The following is an 18,241-nucleotide window of genomic DNA, read 5'->3' on the forward strand; positions in this document are numbered from 1 at the left end:
CGTGAGGACAGGGTCAGAGCGGTTACCTCATCCACCTATTTTGGATTATCTAGATATGGAGGTAGACTGGAGTGAAACACTAGCAGTTCAGATGAATGTGTCAGAAATCCTATCTGTCTCGTCGTCTTTCATTAGCTCAATTCTATGCAATGGAATGTGCCTAAGCTTGCATTTTAATCTTCTGCACACAGGAATGGATGGTAGGGGGTCACCATGAGGTGAAAAGCTGACTGTCTGTCCAGTATTTACTGTGAGAAGGTATGGACTGGGAATTTGTTTTATTATCATCATATATACTGAGATGTACAGTGAACAGCAACAGATACAAAATGCTGGAGGAACTCAGCAGGCCAGGCACTATCTATGGGGAAAAAATATAGTCGATGTTTTGGGCCGAAACCCTTCAGCAGGACTGGAGTAAAAAGCTGAGGAAGAGATTTAAAAGGTGGGGCGAGGCAGGGAAAGGAGAGAGAAACACAAGGTGATAGGTGAAACCTGGAGGGGGAAGGATGAAGCAAAGAGCTGGCAAGTTGATTGGCGAAAGAGACAGAAGGCCATGGAAGAAAGAAAAAGTGGGGGGAGGGTAAGGACATGACCGGAAGTTTGAGGAATCCAAACAGAATATATAGTGTTGTCCTCCAACCTAAGTGTTGCCTCATCACAACAGTGGAGGAGGCCATGGATAGACATATTGGAATGGAAAAGGGGTGGAATTAAAATGGGCGCCACTGGGAGATTACCCTTGTTCTGGTAGATGGAGCCAAGTGATTTCCCAATCTACGTCGGGTCTCACCGATACACAGGAGGCCACACCGGGAGCACCGAACACAGTTAGTGACCCCAACAGACTCACAGGTGAAGTGTTGCCTCAGCTGGAAGGGCTGCTTAGGGCCCTGAATGGCAGTGAGGGAGGGAGTGTAGGGGCAGCTGTAGCACTTGTTCCGCTTGCAAGGATAAGTGCCAGGAAGGGGATCGGTGGGGAGGGACAAATGGACAAAGGGGTCACGTAGGGAGTACAATGAGTAGCTTCTAATTGCATGCCATCTTGACAGATCGTCACAGACTGAATCAGAATCTGGTTTGTTATCATTAACATGTCATGAAAGTTGATGTTTGCGGCAACAATACCTTGAAATGCATGAAATATACTGTGAATTACAATAATAAATATATAAAAATAAGTAAATAATGCAAAATAGAGCAAAAATATTGAGGCATTGTTCATGTGTTCGTGGGCCCTTCATAATCTGATGGCAGAGGAGAAGAAGCTGTTCCTAGAATGTTGAGTGTGTATCTTCAGGATCCTGTACCTTATCCCCGATGTAATGAGAAGAGAGCATGTTCTGGGTGGTGGGTGTTCTTAATGATGGATGCCTCCTTTTTGAGCTATTGTTGTTTGAAGATGTCCTCGATGGTGGGGAGGCTAGGGCCAATGATGGAGCTGGCTGAGTTTACAATCCTCTGCAGCTTTGTCCGATCCTGTGCAGTGGGCCCTTCATACCAGACAGTGATGTGACCAGTTAGAATGCTCTCAAGATTATTTAATATCATTTCCAGTACACAAGTTGAAAGGAGAATTATTCTGGATCTGATACAGCACAAAATAAAAACAATAAGATTAAAAAAATTCAAAAAACACAATAAATACAAATACTTAAGATAGCTAACATACATAATTGATTGTATGTCCATAAGCACAAGAGTATCTGTATATAAGGTGACTCTGACAGAAAGTGATAAGGGGGTGGTTGTCAGGGGTGATATTGGGTAAAAGTGTTGCTCAGCCATACTGCTTGGGAAAGTAACTGATTTAGAGCCTGGTGGTCCTGGTGTGGATGCTATGAAGCCTCCTCCCTGACGGGAGTGGGACAAACGGTCCATGAGCAGGGTGGGTGGGATCCTTCCTGATGTTACTGGCCCTTTTGCAGCATTTCTCTGTATATACGTATGTCCGTGATGATGGGTAGGCTACTGCTGGTGATATATTGAACGGATTTAGAACATAGAACAATACAGCACAGTACAGGCCCTTCAGCCCACAATGTTGTGCCAACCCTTAAACCCTGCCTCCCATATAATCCCCCACCTTAAATTCCTCCACATATCTGTTTAGTAGACCACAATACCTGTCCACAACTGACTCAGGCAGTGCATTCCACGCACCAACCACTCTCTGAGTAAAAAACCTTCCTCTAATATCCCCCTTGAACTTTCCACCCCTTACTTAAAGCCATGTCCTCTTGTATTGAACAGTGGCGCTGGCTGTCCATTCTATCTATTCCTCTTAATGTCTTGTATACCTCTATCATGTCTCCTCTCAGTAAAGTCCTAGCTCCCTTAATCTCTGATCATAATGCATACTCTCTAAACCAGGCAGCATCCTGATAAATCTCCTCTGTACCCTTTTCAATGCTTCCACATCCTTCCTATAGTGAGGCGACCAGAACTGGACACAATACTCCAAGTATGGCCTAACCAGAGTTTTATAGAGCTGCATCATTACCCTGTGACTCTTAAACTCTATCCATCAACTTATGAAAGCTAACACTCCATAAGCTTTCATAACTACCCTATCTACCTGTACCCCCAGATTCCTCTGCTCCTCCCCACTCCCAAGTATCTTGCCATTTACTTTGTACTCTGCCTTGGAGTTTGTCCTTCCAAAATGTACCACCTCACACTTCTCTGGGTTGAACTCCAACTGCCACTTCTCAGCCCACTTCTGCATCCTATCAATGTCTCTCTGCAATCTTCGACAATCCTCAACACTCTCCACAACACCACCAACTTTTGTGTCATCTGCAAACTTGCCAACCCACCCTTCTAAGGGTGGGTTCTAAATTGATTTGTCTATCAGTTTTGCTTTCCTGTCTGTCACAGTGTATCTAGAAATATGCAGAAGTCTTTGATGACATACCAAATTTCCTAGAACCCCTAATGAAATATAGCTCCTCACATGCCTCTTTTTGTAATTGCATTAATATATTGGGCCCAGGCTAGATCTTCAGAGATGTTGACACCCAGGAACCTGAGTTTGCTCATCCTTTCCACTACTGACCCCTTGAAAGAAGCTGATATGTGTTCCCTTAACTTCTCCTTCCTAAAGTCTACAATCAATTCCTTAGTCTTACTGATGTTGAGTGAATGCTGTTGTGACACCACTCAACCAACAAATCTATTTCACTCCTGTATGCCACCTCATCACCTCCCGAAATTCTGCCAACAATGTGTGCCATTGGCAAATTATAGATGGTGTTTGTGCTATGCCTAACTCACAGACATGGGTGTAGAGAGAGTAGAGCCATGGGCTAAGCGTACATTATTTCTACCTCACCATACTTGTGGACATAATAGTAATCTTGACTTGACCCTGTTTTGGTTTCTTCACAATGTACTTATGTGTGACCTCTTATGGGATTAACTCACTTCTCTTTCGGAATCAGGTTTAATATCACCAGCATACGTCGTGAAAGGTTTCACCAGGACATCGCAGTCATGGAGAAACAGTATCGGGGCAACTGGAATCCCTCAATGGAATTACCTGCGATGTCATGGACACTTAAGTGAGAAACCTCAGACACTAAGTACAAATGAAAATCATCAACTAAACACGTTTATCTTTGTTGAACTATTGCAAAGCATCAGCACCACTATCCAATTAAATGCATTATATTCAATAAAAGTTAATTTTTTGTTTCTTCATATTCCTACGAGATACATGTAATCTGAAATCATATTTATAGTCAGCTTCAAGCATTCTATCATAATCACAAGATAATTCTGAAGAAGCAGTACCTTTGAAAATAATCATTGTCCCGTGTTATACGTATTATCTGTGGCTTTTTACATTTAAGAAGCAGAGGCTGTTATTTTATCTGCAGTCTTCACACGAGCTGCTAACTCTGACAGAATTCTTCATGTTCTTCAATCCAAAAGGGCAGATTACTCAGTCTCAGGCTGACGCTTTTGCAAAGCTGGAGCAGAGATTGCCAAAGACCACATCTTAGTCTCCTGCCCATCCCCAATTTGACACTGCACCGGACGTGTCACCACCACTCAGCAGTCCACTCCAGCAAAATTTCTGCTTGCTCTGCAAAATTCCACTCCCCACCCCAACCCTCACCATTTATGGACCAATGCAAGTGAACTTTGCATACTTACATCAGCACAAAAATGATGTGAGAATTATTGTCCAAGATTGTCCTGGTTGAGCATTAACTAGGGGTCAAATGTCTTCCTCCAACTCTACTTTCTTATGTCCCTATGCCTTACTCATCTGCTGATCTCTAGTCACAGACAGGATACAGCAGCAGATTTGCACCTTCTTTGGACCCAGCTCACCTTATCTCTGTTCTCTTATCTTGCCAGTTGTGTTATTTATTCTATTTTGGAACAAGTAAACATCAGTTTGTCTCCCCTGATGCACCCTCACAGTAAATTTTACATTCCAGCCAGCTAGTTCAGAAACTTGAGATAGCCAATGAAATTAATTAGACACTCAAAAACCCCATTTAAACCAACCAGCAGTGGGACCAAAGTCCAACATTCAGCTTGCACTATATCTGTTTTCCTCTTCTGCCTGATGACAGTTCTCAGCCTTAGGTAAAACACACTTGGAAGCCATTGTTGCAGTTCATCCTTGACAGAGAAGTGAATTTCACTCTAGCATCATTAATATTTCTCGTTGAGCAATGGACAAGGACGAGAATAATGCATCAGATGGAGAGTACTTAAACATGGACAAGTTCCATGTCTCCAAAGACTTTGGGTTTGTTTTACCAGAGCCATTGGTATGTTATCACTTTTTCTACTGCTATTGTATAAATGATTAATTCTATTGCATTGCTTTCCTTGAGTGCAGTTATAACTCCTGTGTACAATATTAATATATTTCTGTCTTTCAAAAAGAGTTTCAGGGATTGGGCCCATGGGTAAAGTTGAGGAGAATTTGTTTCCACAAATTGGGAAATAATGATTTAATTTGCATTAATGTGGAGCTGAGCATGGAGACAGGCTGATCACTCCCAGAACCAGCTCCCAATCTTCTGCAAACTCACCATTAAATGAACCTCTAATTGTGAGTGAAGCATCCTTTGTTATTAGCATGGCTTTAGATCCAGGACTTACAAAGCTGCAGAGCTTTTGTCTTTAATTTTATCCCCAGCATTTTCGCAATCATTTATCTTTGTTTGAATCAGCCATTAGTAAATAATCTGCAATAAGAATCTCCGGGTGCGAAAAAATATAGAAGCGTTGCTTTATTTTCTATTTGCATATCATAAAGCAATGTTTAGTTATTTTAATTTGACTGCACACTTGTCCTTTCCTGCATCTGTTAGTTGCAACTTGGGGAGCAGTGTTATTCCATTTTATTCCCTTTGTATATGAGGTTTCTGATCACTTATCCTGTGTAAACAGCCCAGAAACAGAATCATGTTCTTTGTTGCTGGACGAATTTGAGTTTTCAGAAACAAAGTGGACAAAAGTTATCACTTGCTAAAGTCAAATGAGCCTTCCTCAGGAAACGAGGCTCTTCCAACGCAGGGAGAGTGACAGGAATTTAATAAATCTTATTTATGTTAGGTTAATATCTGGAACATTGAGCTCCATTTATCTTGACATCAAGAAATACAATTTAGCTTTACAATCACAAATCATTTCCTCATCCAAGTTTTGCGTAGTTTGTATGTGGCTCAGCCAGTGAATAGCTTCTTTCTTCTTACCAGTATGAGCTCCCGAAATTCTACCAGCCGTGGATGGATATTGCAAGCAATTTGCCTCAGTTGATTGAACTTCAGCAGCTTCGTCATGAAGTGAATAAAGTAGGTACTTCATTTATCCTCTAATCCCGATCTAATGAAGAAAATGTGCGCTTATTACCAAGTAACCAAATAAAGTTAATGTATGTAGCACTTTAGGGGGGCTACTGACCAAAGCAGGATGCAAGGCAATGTTAATTAAAAAACAGCCCGCAATGCTGTCTGAGGATGCTGAGAAATGACAATGCAGGCTATAGATAACCATCATATTCCTGAACCCAAGAACGAGAATCAGGTTTATTATCACTGTCACGTGTTTTGTGGCAGCAGTACAGTGCAAGAACATAAAAAATTACTACATGTTACAATAAAAAAAAATAATGCAAAAGAGGAACAGTGAGGTAGAGTTCATGAGATTATGGACTGTTTAGAAACAAGATGGCAGAGGGGAAGAAGCTGTTCCTAAAATGATAAGTATGGATCGACAAGCTCCTGTACCTCCTCCCTGAGGGTAGGAATAAGAAGAGGGCATGTCGATGTTTTGGGCCGAGAGTCCTGATGAAGGGTCTCGGCCCGAAACGTTGACCGTTTACTCTTTTCCATAAATGCTGCCTGGTCTGCTGAGTTCCTTCAGCTTTTTGTGCGTGTCGCTTTGGATTTCCAGCATCTGCAGATTTTCTCTTATTGTGAGAAGAGGGCATGTCCTGAATTATGAGGGTCCATTATGTATACATTTGTATATTCTATGTTGTTACATAGTTCTTCTGAAGGTGATGTGTCTCTAACGCTATGTGCGCGTGGTACTGCTGTAAGTTTTTCACTGGACCTGTGCTGACGTGACCTGGTGCCGATGGCAAAAACCAATGACTTTGAAATTAAGATCAGCCTCACCCTGAAGAATCAACCTGGAAGTAGAGCAAAGGACCAAATGAGAGGTGCCTTGGATTAAATACCTCAAATGGGAATTCCATTACCGAGATGTATTTTAATCAGAGGGTAGTAGGTGGCCAGGATGGGGTGATGGTGGAAGTGACTATGATGGTAGCATTAGCTAGTCAAATGAATATGCAGGGAATAGAGGTGTAGTTTAGTTCACTACAGCACAAACATCATGGGCCAAAGGGCCTGTTTCTGCCCTGTTCTATCTCCTATATCATCTTGTTTGCAGATGGAGCTTCTGGACACACATCTACTCATTGGGCATAAACAGCTGCGGCTGGCTCACCTGGCCTTGAGCTTCATTACGATGGGCTACGTGTGGCAGGAGGGAGAGCAAAACAGCGCAAAGGTTTGAAAGCTGGCCTTGTGTCACTGACTCCTGTTTTGCAAACACTTGGCACCGGGACCATTTCACAACCGGTTGGTGCTGCCAGTGTTGTTGCTGCTCGTGGAACCGAGGCACTGTGTAAATGTTGTAAAAATGGATTGGAAGTTTGTTTTGCATCGCAGTGATACATCGTCAGGTACAAGATGATAAGAGACAGATGAGTGGATAGCCAGGTGGAAATGGCTAATGCGAGGGGACATAATTTTAATGAGGTTGGAGGAAAGTATAGCGGGATGTCAGGGGTAGGTTTTCTACACAGAGTGAGGTGGGTGTGTCAAATGCCCTGCCAGGAGCAGTGGTAAAGGCAGATAAATTAGGGACGTTTAAGAAACTCTTAATTAGGCACATGGATGAGAGAAAAATAGTGGCTACATAGGAGGGAAGGGTTAGATAGATCATAAAACAAGTCAAAAGTTCGGTACAACTTTGTGTGCCAAAGGGTCTGTACTGTTCTATGTTTACATAGCTGTGTGGCTATTTTTACCTCTGTAAATAGAACAGGATTGAAAACATTAGTTAGTCAGCTGCTTGAAGACCAATTGGCAAAAGAAAAACTGAACATGACTAATAACGAAGGATTTTTCCTTAAAAACCATACGTATGCAAACGCAAAGCAAATGATAATGTTAAATGCTGCTACTCATCTCACAGAATCACACGTTATAACAACTACACTTACTGTTTTTAAAGTTTTATATATATATCGAGAGAGAGAGAGAGAGAGAGAGAGAGATTAGAGGTTTTGAGACACTTGTTGAGAGAAAGATGCAGTGGTTGGGACGAGTGACCTAAATGGGGATTTTAAGCAGGTTCTGAAAAAAAAGGTGTGTGGGGTTAGAGAGAGGTATTCCCAAGTCTGGGACCTAGGATGTTGGAAGCTGAAAGCAGACTTAAACAGAGTAACATGTAACAAGCTGGAAGAAGCCAGTGAGTCAAACAGCATCTTCCACTGAGGTTGTTTGACCCAATGAGGTCTTCCTACAGATTGCTCGTGTAGTCTCCATGGTAATGAGTTGACTCTTGCTTTCTTTGTGGCTTGGTACGTTCATCAGGTGCTGCCCAAGAACCTTGTGGTGCCCTTTTGCAAAGTATCTGAAATCATTGGACTGCCACCAATCTTAGTTCATGCTGACTGTGTTTTATCAAATTGGAAGAAAAAGGATCCCAACAGGTAAGAACTTTGGCCTCATTATTCTGGATTGTGATAAAGAGAAAGTGTGCAAGGTAAGTGGGTGTAGTTACTGTTGTCGTAATGTTCCACCTCCCTTTGTCCTTCTCAGCCAGTGGCTGTTGAGAATACTCAAACCAACTTTCGTTCCTTATTTTGTACCACCTGACTGAATGGAAAACATCATGTGGGTATTTTATCCCTCAAGAGCAGGCCTGTTTCCCCACTCCACCTGCAGCTTGCTCCCAATTCCCCGCTTCTTCCTTGGCTGAACATTCCCAGAGTGAGGTGCTGTGGCCCCACCCAAGGAATGGTGAAGCCTCAGCTGGCAAGTCCAAGGCCCAGCCCCCAAACAGCCCCATTGGCCCTTGGAGTCTCACAGCTGGTTAAAGGCCTTTGAATTACTGTCCCTAGTTCCACTCTCCCCTCCTCCATCTGCCTATCATCCCTTTCACCTGGCTCCACCTATCACCTCACAACCTCAGTGTTATTTCCATTCCCACCTCCTCCATCTACCTATTAACCCTCCTTACCTGGATTCACCTATTCCCTGCCTGCTCTTGCTCCAACTTTTTATATTGGCCATTTCCCATCTGTCTTTCAGTCCAGATGAAGGGTCTCGACCCAAAACGTCGACTGTCCATTTCCATAATGTTGCCTGACCCACTAAGTTCCCTCAGCATTCTTGGAGTGTTGCTCCATATTCCAGCCCCTGCAGTCTCTTGCGTCTCCACTTTTAATAAAAATAATGTTTTGTGTCTCCACATAAGTGAAACACACTGCACTATGTACTCGGGTTATCTCTGGTGTAATGCTGAGCGTGTCAAAGGAGCAAAGAACATAAGACAAGCAGGAAAAGGTCTGATCTGCTATTTATTTAATTAAATCTTGGGCAATCTTTTACCTGAGTGTCACTTTCCTGCAGTAACCCTGTATCACTCAATTCCCTGAACAGCTAGAAAATTATCAGCATCTGACTTGAACATAATCAGCAATTCCACTGCCTGCTGGGGTAGAGAGTTCCAATTCTCTTTTACCTAGTTCACATCTTCTCGTCTCTGCACTGAATAGCTGATCGCTCATTTTGTCCCTGTGACCCCTGGGTCTAGACAATCCAGGCCTTGGAAACCTTGGACCTGCCCAGTGAGAAGTATATATATTTCAATATCACCTCCCATTCTGCTGAAGGCCAGACAGTGGAAGCTCAAATTACTTTTCTCTCCTGTTGGACAAATGAACTTCCACTTCTCTCCTTCTGTTGTAAGCGTAAGGAGACCAGGCTCTGAATAATACTCTGGAAGAATCGTCACCAGGTCCCTTATTTGAAGTCTCAGCAGGGGCCAATATAACTGGAGCAAGATGCCTCTCAGCAGGGGCCAATATAACTGGAGCAAGATGCAAGATGTGAACTGAATTTGTCTTGCAACAAATGCCAACATACTGTGTGTTTTCTTTAGCTCCTTCATCACTCTATGCCTATGCTTCAGTTTCTGGGAGGTTTACTGTGCCTTCTGTGAATTCAAATACAAAATGCTGTTTAATTTCTCTGTCATTCTTTTCTTCTCCATCATCATTTCTCCCGTCTCTGTCTGTAGGGCCCCTTATTAACCTGAGCTAATGCTTTCCTCGTTACATATCCAAAGTAAATGTTAGTCACTTTGACAGTTCTTGTCAGACTACCCTTGCATCCTTTCCATTTCCAGATCAATTCCTCTTGCTCTTGCTTTAGTGAACTGTGAAGCTTTCACAGTCTTTTCACCGTTTTTCTTTTTGGGGTGTCATGGTAGTGTCACAGCTGGCGTGACAGTACTATAGCATTAAATTCCAGCGTCCTCTGTAAGAAAGTTTTACGCCCTTCCCACGTGTTCATGGATCTCCTCTGGGTGCTCCAGTCCAAAAAAGTACTGGTTAGTAGGTGAACTGGTCATTGTAAATTGTCCTGTGATTAGGCTGGGGTTAAATCACTGATTTGCTGAGCTGCATGGCTCATTGGGTGAAAATGGTACATTCTGTGTCATATCTCTAAATTAAAAATAAATAAAACTTTTACTTTGATATCACATACAATGCATCATAATATAAATTAATTTTAATATAATTTATCATTCAAAATTCTAAAATAATATTTATACTTAGTACATCCTATCTTGATATGACTATGCTGTTGATATCCATAACCATTTCAATTCTCCTGTTGAATATTTTCCCCCTAAACACTATCTATTATTTGTAATTTCTGATCCATTTGCTAAAGGGTAGATTTTGCTGTCACTTCCTTTCATTATAGGTTATCTTTCCACCTTCACCAACACACATCACACGCCTTGTTTGTTTTACTCAGATTTAAGACTGGACTAAATCTCTATCAGATTTTTTTAAGACCTTCATAATATTATAATTACTATTTCCAAAGCTAGCTGAGCTACCAGACCATCAATAAATCCTTTTTCAGTACATAATATTACCTCTACATCAGCCTGGTTCCTCAGTGGAAGATAACCCTACCCAATCTCTTTATTCATTCTTCACAACATTACAGTTCTTTTGGTTTGCTGTAGATTGAATTCCCCTGTGATTAGTGTGTTATCCTTGTTACATGCATCTTGTCTTCCTGAGTTGCACTACCTCTACAGCTTCTGATCATAGAGACAGCTCCCACCACTGTTCTCTGTCCTTTTCCTCTCTTGATTTCCAAACAAACTGATTCTGTCCTTGATTTGCTGGGTGAATGTCCTTTTTCTCTGCTGCCTTTCTCCCATATTCTTCAACACCATGGCTGCTTCAGCTCTTTTACCATTTTGCCTGTCTCTTGAGGAGAGACTTTGAGGAGTGGAACGCCACACAGTCTTTCGTTCCGCGCCTTGTAAGGCATGAAAATGCCCGACGCTGGCCTCCCAGGCCTGAGTTGACGTCATCATCATCACCATCATCATCAACATCACCATCATCATCATCATCATCACCATCATCATTGTCATCATCATCACCATCATCATCAACATCACCATCATCACCATCATCATCATCATCATCATCATCATCATCTGTTTCTTCTAAAGGTTTAAGTCCTCTAGCACTCTTTACTTCCCATCCTAGGTTATGTTGTGACCATGTCTCTGAAATGGCTATTAGAATCCATTCACCTATTTCTAATTGTGCCAACAATTTTCCTGTTCTGTAACAGATTCAGATGAATAGCCGTTAATAGTCTTTGTACCATTTTCCTTGTTCTGACTCTGTTTGAAGGTACATTCTTACACTGCTCTGTTCCTTCCGGGTAGATTCTGATTAGCAGTCACTGAGTTACAACTCTGCAACCTTGCTTTGTCATTTCTCGTTGACTTCCAAAATTCCTTTTCACCAAAAGCTTTCCTCACTATCTACTTTCATGTCCTAGTTACAACTGCCTTCTATTTGCTGGGGCACAGGCCCCAGTTCTATTCTAGTGAAGTCTGTCCCTGTGGAACCGATCCATTATTCCCAGTGCTGATGCCAGTCCTCTATGGTTTCAAATCACACCAGACTCTTGAATAGACCCCTCATGCACTCCGAGATGAACTTCCTACCTCGTCTTGGCCCCTGTACTTTCTTTGTAACTGCTATACCATATTCTACATTCTGTTTTTTTTTAACTACCTTGAGGTACTTATGATCTGAGTAATGGCATGCAAACAAATTCTTTTCACAGTTTCTTAGTACGTGCAACAATAATAAACCAATACCAGCGTATTCTTCCCCACATTAATGATGACAACGATGATCCCTCTGTCTCAAAGGACAACAGAGTGACCTCTCCATAGCACAAGCCTGGGCAGAAGGTATGGGGATCCTGAGATGCCCAGTTGACCCCTCTCGGCCTCACCAGTATAATCCAAAGGAAAGTTTATGAAGCAATACTTTTGGCACCAGCTTGGCTGCAGGAGCTGCTGGAAGGATGTTCAATGACATCCAGCCGCCTTAGGGGCTCCACTCTAGATTTGCTGTCTGGGTTTACTCCCATAGCCTTCATCTCTCTCAAGGCTGTCCACAAGGCAATGGGGCTATTTACCCATAGCTGGGGATTCACAGGCACCAGGCCCGTACCCTGTTACCTTGGTAGTTCCGATTTAAACAAAAATTGGGCCTGATCTGCTCCAGTCCCTTGGCTGAGCCTTCACCTTCACCCTATCAATGCATTTGTGTCCAAGTACAAAGGAGACCAGAGACTAGGATAGGATTGAAAAAAAGAATTTTTACTTTGGATTGGTTTGTAGAGAACACAGGGTATGTAAGCTCAAACATGAGCAAGGATGAAAAACTGGATGGAACTTAAATAGACAAGCAAAACCAGGCACAGGTGCACTGATAGCTAAAACAAGACACAAGTGAAAACAAGGAACTAATAATCAGAGGGGACAGAGCATCGGAGCCTGGAGGACCCTGGCACCTGAAGTGGTCTGATCGAGGCATGACAAAAAACCTGATGATCCAGATGAAGCTCTGACCAAGTTGCAGAACCTGGGCCTCTGTACCTCCCTCTGCAATTGGATCCTCGACTTCCTAACCAGAAGACCACAATCTGTGCGGATTGGCGATAACGTATCCTCGTCACTGACAATCAAGACTGGCGCACCTCATGGGTGTGTGATGCGCCCACTGCTCTACTCTCTCTATACACATGACTGTGTGGCTAGGCATAGCTCAAGTACCATCTATAAACTTGCTGATGATACAACCATTGTTGGTAGAGTCTCAGGTGGTGACGAGAGAGGATACAGGAGTGAGATATTCCAACTAGTGGAGTGGTGCTGCAGCAACAACCTGGCATTCAACGTCAGTAAGGTGGTAGAGCTGATTGTGGACTTCCAGAAGGGTAAGACAAAGGAACACATACCAATCCTCACAGAGGGATCATAAGTGGAGAGAGTGAGCAGTTTCAAGTTCCTGGGCGTCAAGATCTCTGAGGAACTAACCCGGTCCCAACATATTGATGTAGTTATAAAGAAGGCAAGACAGCGGCTGTACTTTATTGGGAGTTTGAAGAGATTTGGCATGTCAACAAGTACACTCAAAAACTTCTATAGATGTACCATGGAGAGCATTCTGACAGGCTGCATCACTGTCTGGTATAGTTGCTACTGCCCAGGACCGGAAAAAGTTGCAGAGGGTTGTAAATTTAGTCAGCTCCATCTTGGGTACTAGCCTACAAAGTACCCAGGACATCTTCAAGGAGCGGTGTCTCAGGAAGGCAGTGTCCATTATTAAGGACCTCCAGCACCCAGGGCATGCCCTTTTCTCACTGTTACCATCAGGTAGGAGGTACAGAAGCCTGAAGGCACACACTCAGTGATTCAGGAACAGCTTCTTCCCCTCTGCCATCCAATTCCTAAATGGACATTGAACCCTTGGACACTACCTCACTTTTTTTTAATATATAATATTTCTGTTTCTTGCACAATTTTTAATCTATTCAATATATTATACTGTATAAAGTATACTGGATAAGATGTATTTGTTATTATTTTTCTTCTATATTATGCATTGCATCGACCTGCTGCTGCTAAGTTAACAAATTTCACATCACATGCCGGTGATAATAAACCTAATTCTGATTCTGATTCACTATCAGACCACTCAGAAGTCCTAGTGGTTCCTCATCTGACTCAGAAGGTAATGTTTGCCACACTCCCTTCCAACTCCCTGTGTTCCTGGTTCCTGCATTCCCCTTCTCGTTCATCAGGCCTGGGCTCCCACTAACCCTTTGGACTTATCAGAGTCCTGTTTCTCGAGCTCCCTTTAAACTTACTGGCCTCACATGTGTCATAGTGCTGTGGAATATCTTTTAAAAAAGTGAATTAATTATCAAATTACATAAAATAATATCCAATATTCTGGAAGATGTACTAATTCAGCATGACCCAAGTTGCATGTTTGCCAGATGATTGTAGTTTTGCATAACTACAGTTGCAACACATTAGCAACTTCGCAGACATGTCTTGAAATGCTTAATTTAATCGACAGACCTAATTGGTCCTTATCTCCCCAGTGCTTTGCTCACCAAATTCCTTACTCTGTGGACATTCCATTCACAGGACACTTGCGCTAAAATCACACTGTGCTTTCAGTTACTGCTTTTGCTGTTATCAGCATCTTGTGTGATCAGAATTAATCAGTTCTAGCTGGTTACTTTGGTTCCTGAGAGGTTAAAGACTACTTCTCATGACTATACATTGAAGCTACAGAATTTAACAGAAAAGATAGAAACTAAACAGGTTACAAACAAAATTCAAAGCACTGTCCTTGCTCACGAAACTGGCCTGTTTAACTCATGAGGTCTGTGCTTCTTATTGCCTCCTTAGTTCCTCTGTGTTTTTCACTGTATTTGAGTGCACATGACAATAGACCAATGCCAAATGCCAGTTCACAGGATTGTAGAGAGATACTGTGCAGAAACAGGCCATTCAGCCCACTGAGACCATGCTGACCATAACTCCCATTCACACATTCCTATCCTGGCCCTGTTTTATTCTCCCTATTACATTTGCATCGACTCCCCAAAAGTTCTCCCAAACACACACACACTAGGAGCAACGTAAAGTTGTCAATTAACCTAGCAACTTTTTGGGTTGTGGGAGTAAACCAGAGCATCGGGGGATGAAACCCGCGGGTCTCAGGAGGAATATGCAAGTTCCATACAGAACCCTTCCGAGGTCAGGACCAAACCCAGTCCCTGGCACCGCGAAGCAGTAGCGCTACCTGCAGCACACCACGTCACCCGAAATGTGATCGTGGAATTTTCCAACTCTCTTTTAACAGGCAGGTCAACCATTTTAATACCCTCCACTGTGTGAAGGAAATCCTCAGCATGTTTCATCCCGAAACAAGTTATAACAAAGGGAAATTGCCGGGAACTTAGCACGCAGCATTCTCTGTTCATTATAGCACATCTGTTTTATCCCCTGGATCTCGAGACAAAGCTCTCACTGGTCCCCCTTATTGTTTTACTGAGATTGCTTGGGAAGGAGGTAGCTGGAACACGAGGCTAAACTTGTCCACTCCGCGTCCTATCTTCCTCCGGTGCCCAGTGTCCAGTCATTGCTTAAACATATGAATTGTGGTTACTGTTTTTGTGATGGATTTTCAGGTGAAATTAGTGTGCACTCAGAAGCTGTTTAATTTTTCTTACGTGCAGAATTGTGGAAAATGCTAATTATTTGTTCCTTTCTTTTGCAAATCTCTTTGCGGAATCTTTTCAGGGGCATGGAGTTAAGGTAAGCACTGAAGCTCTTTGTTCTTCTCCTCATTATGATTTTTTTTGCACTTAGAATTGTATCAAGATGGGTGGGTGATGCAGTCTACAGACTTCCTGCCTTCTCCTGTGGTTATGTGAAAATAAGTCAAAAAAATGTCCTTTGACAGGGATACTGAGAAATTGAAGCAGAGAGTGGTCCTCGTAAGGTTAAAGGGCAGTGATAATACTTCACTTATACTTCTGATTATACAGAAGAAGGCTATTCAGGCCACTGAGTCCGTGCTAGCTCCCAGTGCAGCAATTCCATTGACCCAATTTACCTCTTATCCATAGAACCATAGAACCATAGAATATTACAGCACAGAAACAGGCCTTTTGGCCTTTCTTGGCTGTGCCGAACCATTTTTCTGCCTAGTCTCACTGACCTGCACCTGGACCATATCCCTCCAAACCCTTCTCATCCACATACCTGTCCAAGTTTTTCTTAAATGTCAAAAGTGAGCCCGCATTCACCACTTCATCTGGCAGCTCATTCCACACTCCCACCATTCTCTGCGTGAAGAAGCCCCCCCCATGTTCCCTTTAAACTTTCCCCCCTTCACCCTTAACCAATGTCCTCTGTTTTTTTTCTCCCCTAGCCTCAGTGGAAAAAGCCTGCTTGCATTCACTCTATCTATACCCATCATAATTTTATACACCTCTATCAAATCACCCCTCATTCTCCTACGCTCCAGGGAATAAAGTCCTAACCTATTCAACCTTTCTCTGTAACTCAGTTTCTCAAGTCCCAGCAACATCCTTGTAAACCTTCCCTGCACTCTTTCAACCTTATTAATATCCTTCCTGTAATTAGGTGACCAAAACTGCACACAATACTCCAAATTCGGTCTCACCAATGTCTTATACAACCTCACCATTACATTCCAACTCTTACAGTCAATACTTTGATTTATAAAGGCCAATGTACCAAAAGCTCTCTTTACGACCCTATCTACTTGTGACATCACTTTTAGGGAATTATGTATCTGTACTCCCAGATCCCTCTGTTCTACTGCACTCCTCAGTGTCCTACCATTTACCTTGTATGTTCTACTTTGGTTTGACCTTCTGAAGTACAATACCTCACATTTGTCCGCGTTAAACTCCATCTGCCATTTTTCAGCCCATTCCTCCAACTGGTCCAAATCCCTCTGCAAGCTTTGAAAACCTTCCTCACTGTCCACTACACCTCCAATCTTTGTATCATCAGCAAATTTGCTGATCCAATTTGCCACATTATCATCTAGATCATTGATATAGATGACAAATAACAAAATACAGCATTGATCCCTGTGGCACACCACTAGTCACAGGTCTCCACTCAGAGTAGCAATCCTCCACTACCACTCTCTGGCTTCTTCCATTGAGCCAATGTCTAATCCAATTTACTACCTCCCCATGTATACCTAGCGACTGAACTTCCTAACTAACTTCCCATGTGGGACCTTGTCAAAGGTCTTACTGAAGTCCATGTAGACAACATCCACTGCCTTCCCTTCATCCACTTTCCTGGTAACTTCCTCAAAAAACTCTAATAGATTGGTTAAACATGACCTACCACACACTAACAATGTTTTCTCTCTCATGCACATATGCCCATCAGTTTCCCTTTAGTTCTTTTTAGCATTAATGTTTACTATAGTAGAGACATTTTCAGCTGTAGTTGATACAGCTTTGGTTGGTGGAGTTAATGTTACAAGGGATCAGAGATTTGAGAGCTACGGAGAAAGGCCCTGATGTCCTATTCCCATTTTATTCTCCCAAATTCCCCTCAGCTGCTCACCCCCCCCCCCCCCCAAATTTTACCATCCATCTGCGTCAGGGGTAATTTACAGTGAGTAACTAATCTACCATCCTGCTGTGATATCTGAGTGGAATTCCCAGAGGAAGCCCATACAGTCACAGGAAGAGCTTGCAAACTCCACACGGACAGCCAGGAGGAAATCTTCAGATGCTGGAAATCCAAGCAACGCACACAAAATGCTGGAGGAACTCAGCAGGCCAGGCAGCACCTGTGGAAAAGAGTAAACTGTCGACGTTTTGGGCCGAGACCCTTCATCCACGTAGACAGCGCCAGGATCATGGGACATGGCAGCAATAGTACCAGCACCACCCTGGCCCTAGCCCGGGTACTGAGGAAGTACCTGCTGGCCAAAATGGGCTCCAGTTTAGTTTCCATCATAGCTCTTGCTTCCCACCATTGAAGGTAGAGACAGACCAATAGCCCTGGACAGGTACTTTGTCAATATGGGGAAGGCATCTTCTCCACTGCCTCTGCAGAAAATGTGATCCAGAGCCTGACCACAATCTGTATGAATTAGTTTTTTTGTCTCAACACTTTGACTCTAAATCCTGCAGAAACTACATCTCCATTTACATCAATCAGCTCATGATTGAATGGCGGAGCAGACTCAATGGGCCGAATGGCCTACTTCTGCTCCTATATTTTATGGTCTTATGGTCTTATATCTTATTTGCTGACCTTTTCTGCTGAGGGAAGCATACCTTTCTTGTCCTCTTGGCATTTGACACCCCTCAATTAAATCCCACCTCATTCTGTCGCAAAGAAAGCACCCTGTGTCTAAATAGTTTCTCCTGATATCCATAGCTCGCCAGCCCTGGCAACGTTCCCATAGGTCTCCTCTCCACCTCCATCGCCATCTCAGAATGGTCATAGAGCTGCAGCTGTGGCCTAACGTGTGTTCTGTTCTGTTCCT

The 18,241-nt window shown here is 42.9% G+C and overlaps 1 protein-coding gene across 2 annotated transcripts in view; it reads left to right on the plus strand.

Annotated features, from left to right (window-relative positions):
- The window catches only part of ido1 (indoleamine 2,3-dioxygenase 1), a 48,185-nt gene continuing 29,944 nt past the window's right edge, over nt 1–18,241 (plus strand). The window contains exons 1-6 of one of the 2 annotated variants that reach the window (XM_073058180.1): nt 1–258; nt 3,444–3,563; nt 5,727–5,822; nt 6,928–7,047; nt 8,139–8,257; nt 15,490–15,504. In XM_073058180.1, coding sequence (XP_072914281.1) covers nt 5,757–5,822; nt 6,928–7,047; nt 8,139–8,257; nt 15,490–15,504 — 320 coding nt within the window. In that variant the 5' untranslated portion in view covers nt 1–258; nt 3,444–3,563; nt 5,727–5,756. Of the gene's footprint in view, nt 259–3,443; nt 3,564–4,569; nt 4,791–5,726; nt 5,823–6,927; nt 7,048–8,138; nt 8,258–15,489; nt 15,505–18,241 lie in introns of those variants that run through there. The other variant, XM_073058172.1, reaches the window with a different exon arrangement.

The sequence above is a fragment of the Hemitrygon akajei genome, chromosome 1 (genome assembly GCF_048418815.1).
Source record: "Hemitrygon akajei chromosome 1, sHemAka1.3, whole genome shotgun sequence".
Taxonomy (NCBI): domain Eukaryota; kingdom Metazoa; phylum Chordata; class Chondrichthyes; order Myliobatiformes; family Dasyatidae; genus Hemitrygon; species Hemitrygon akajei.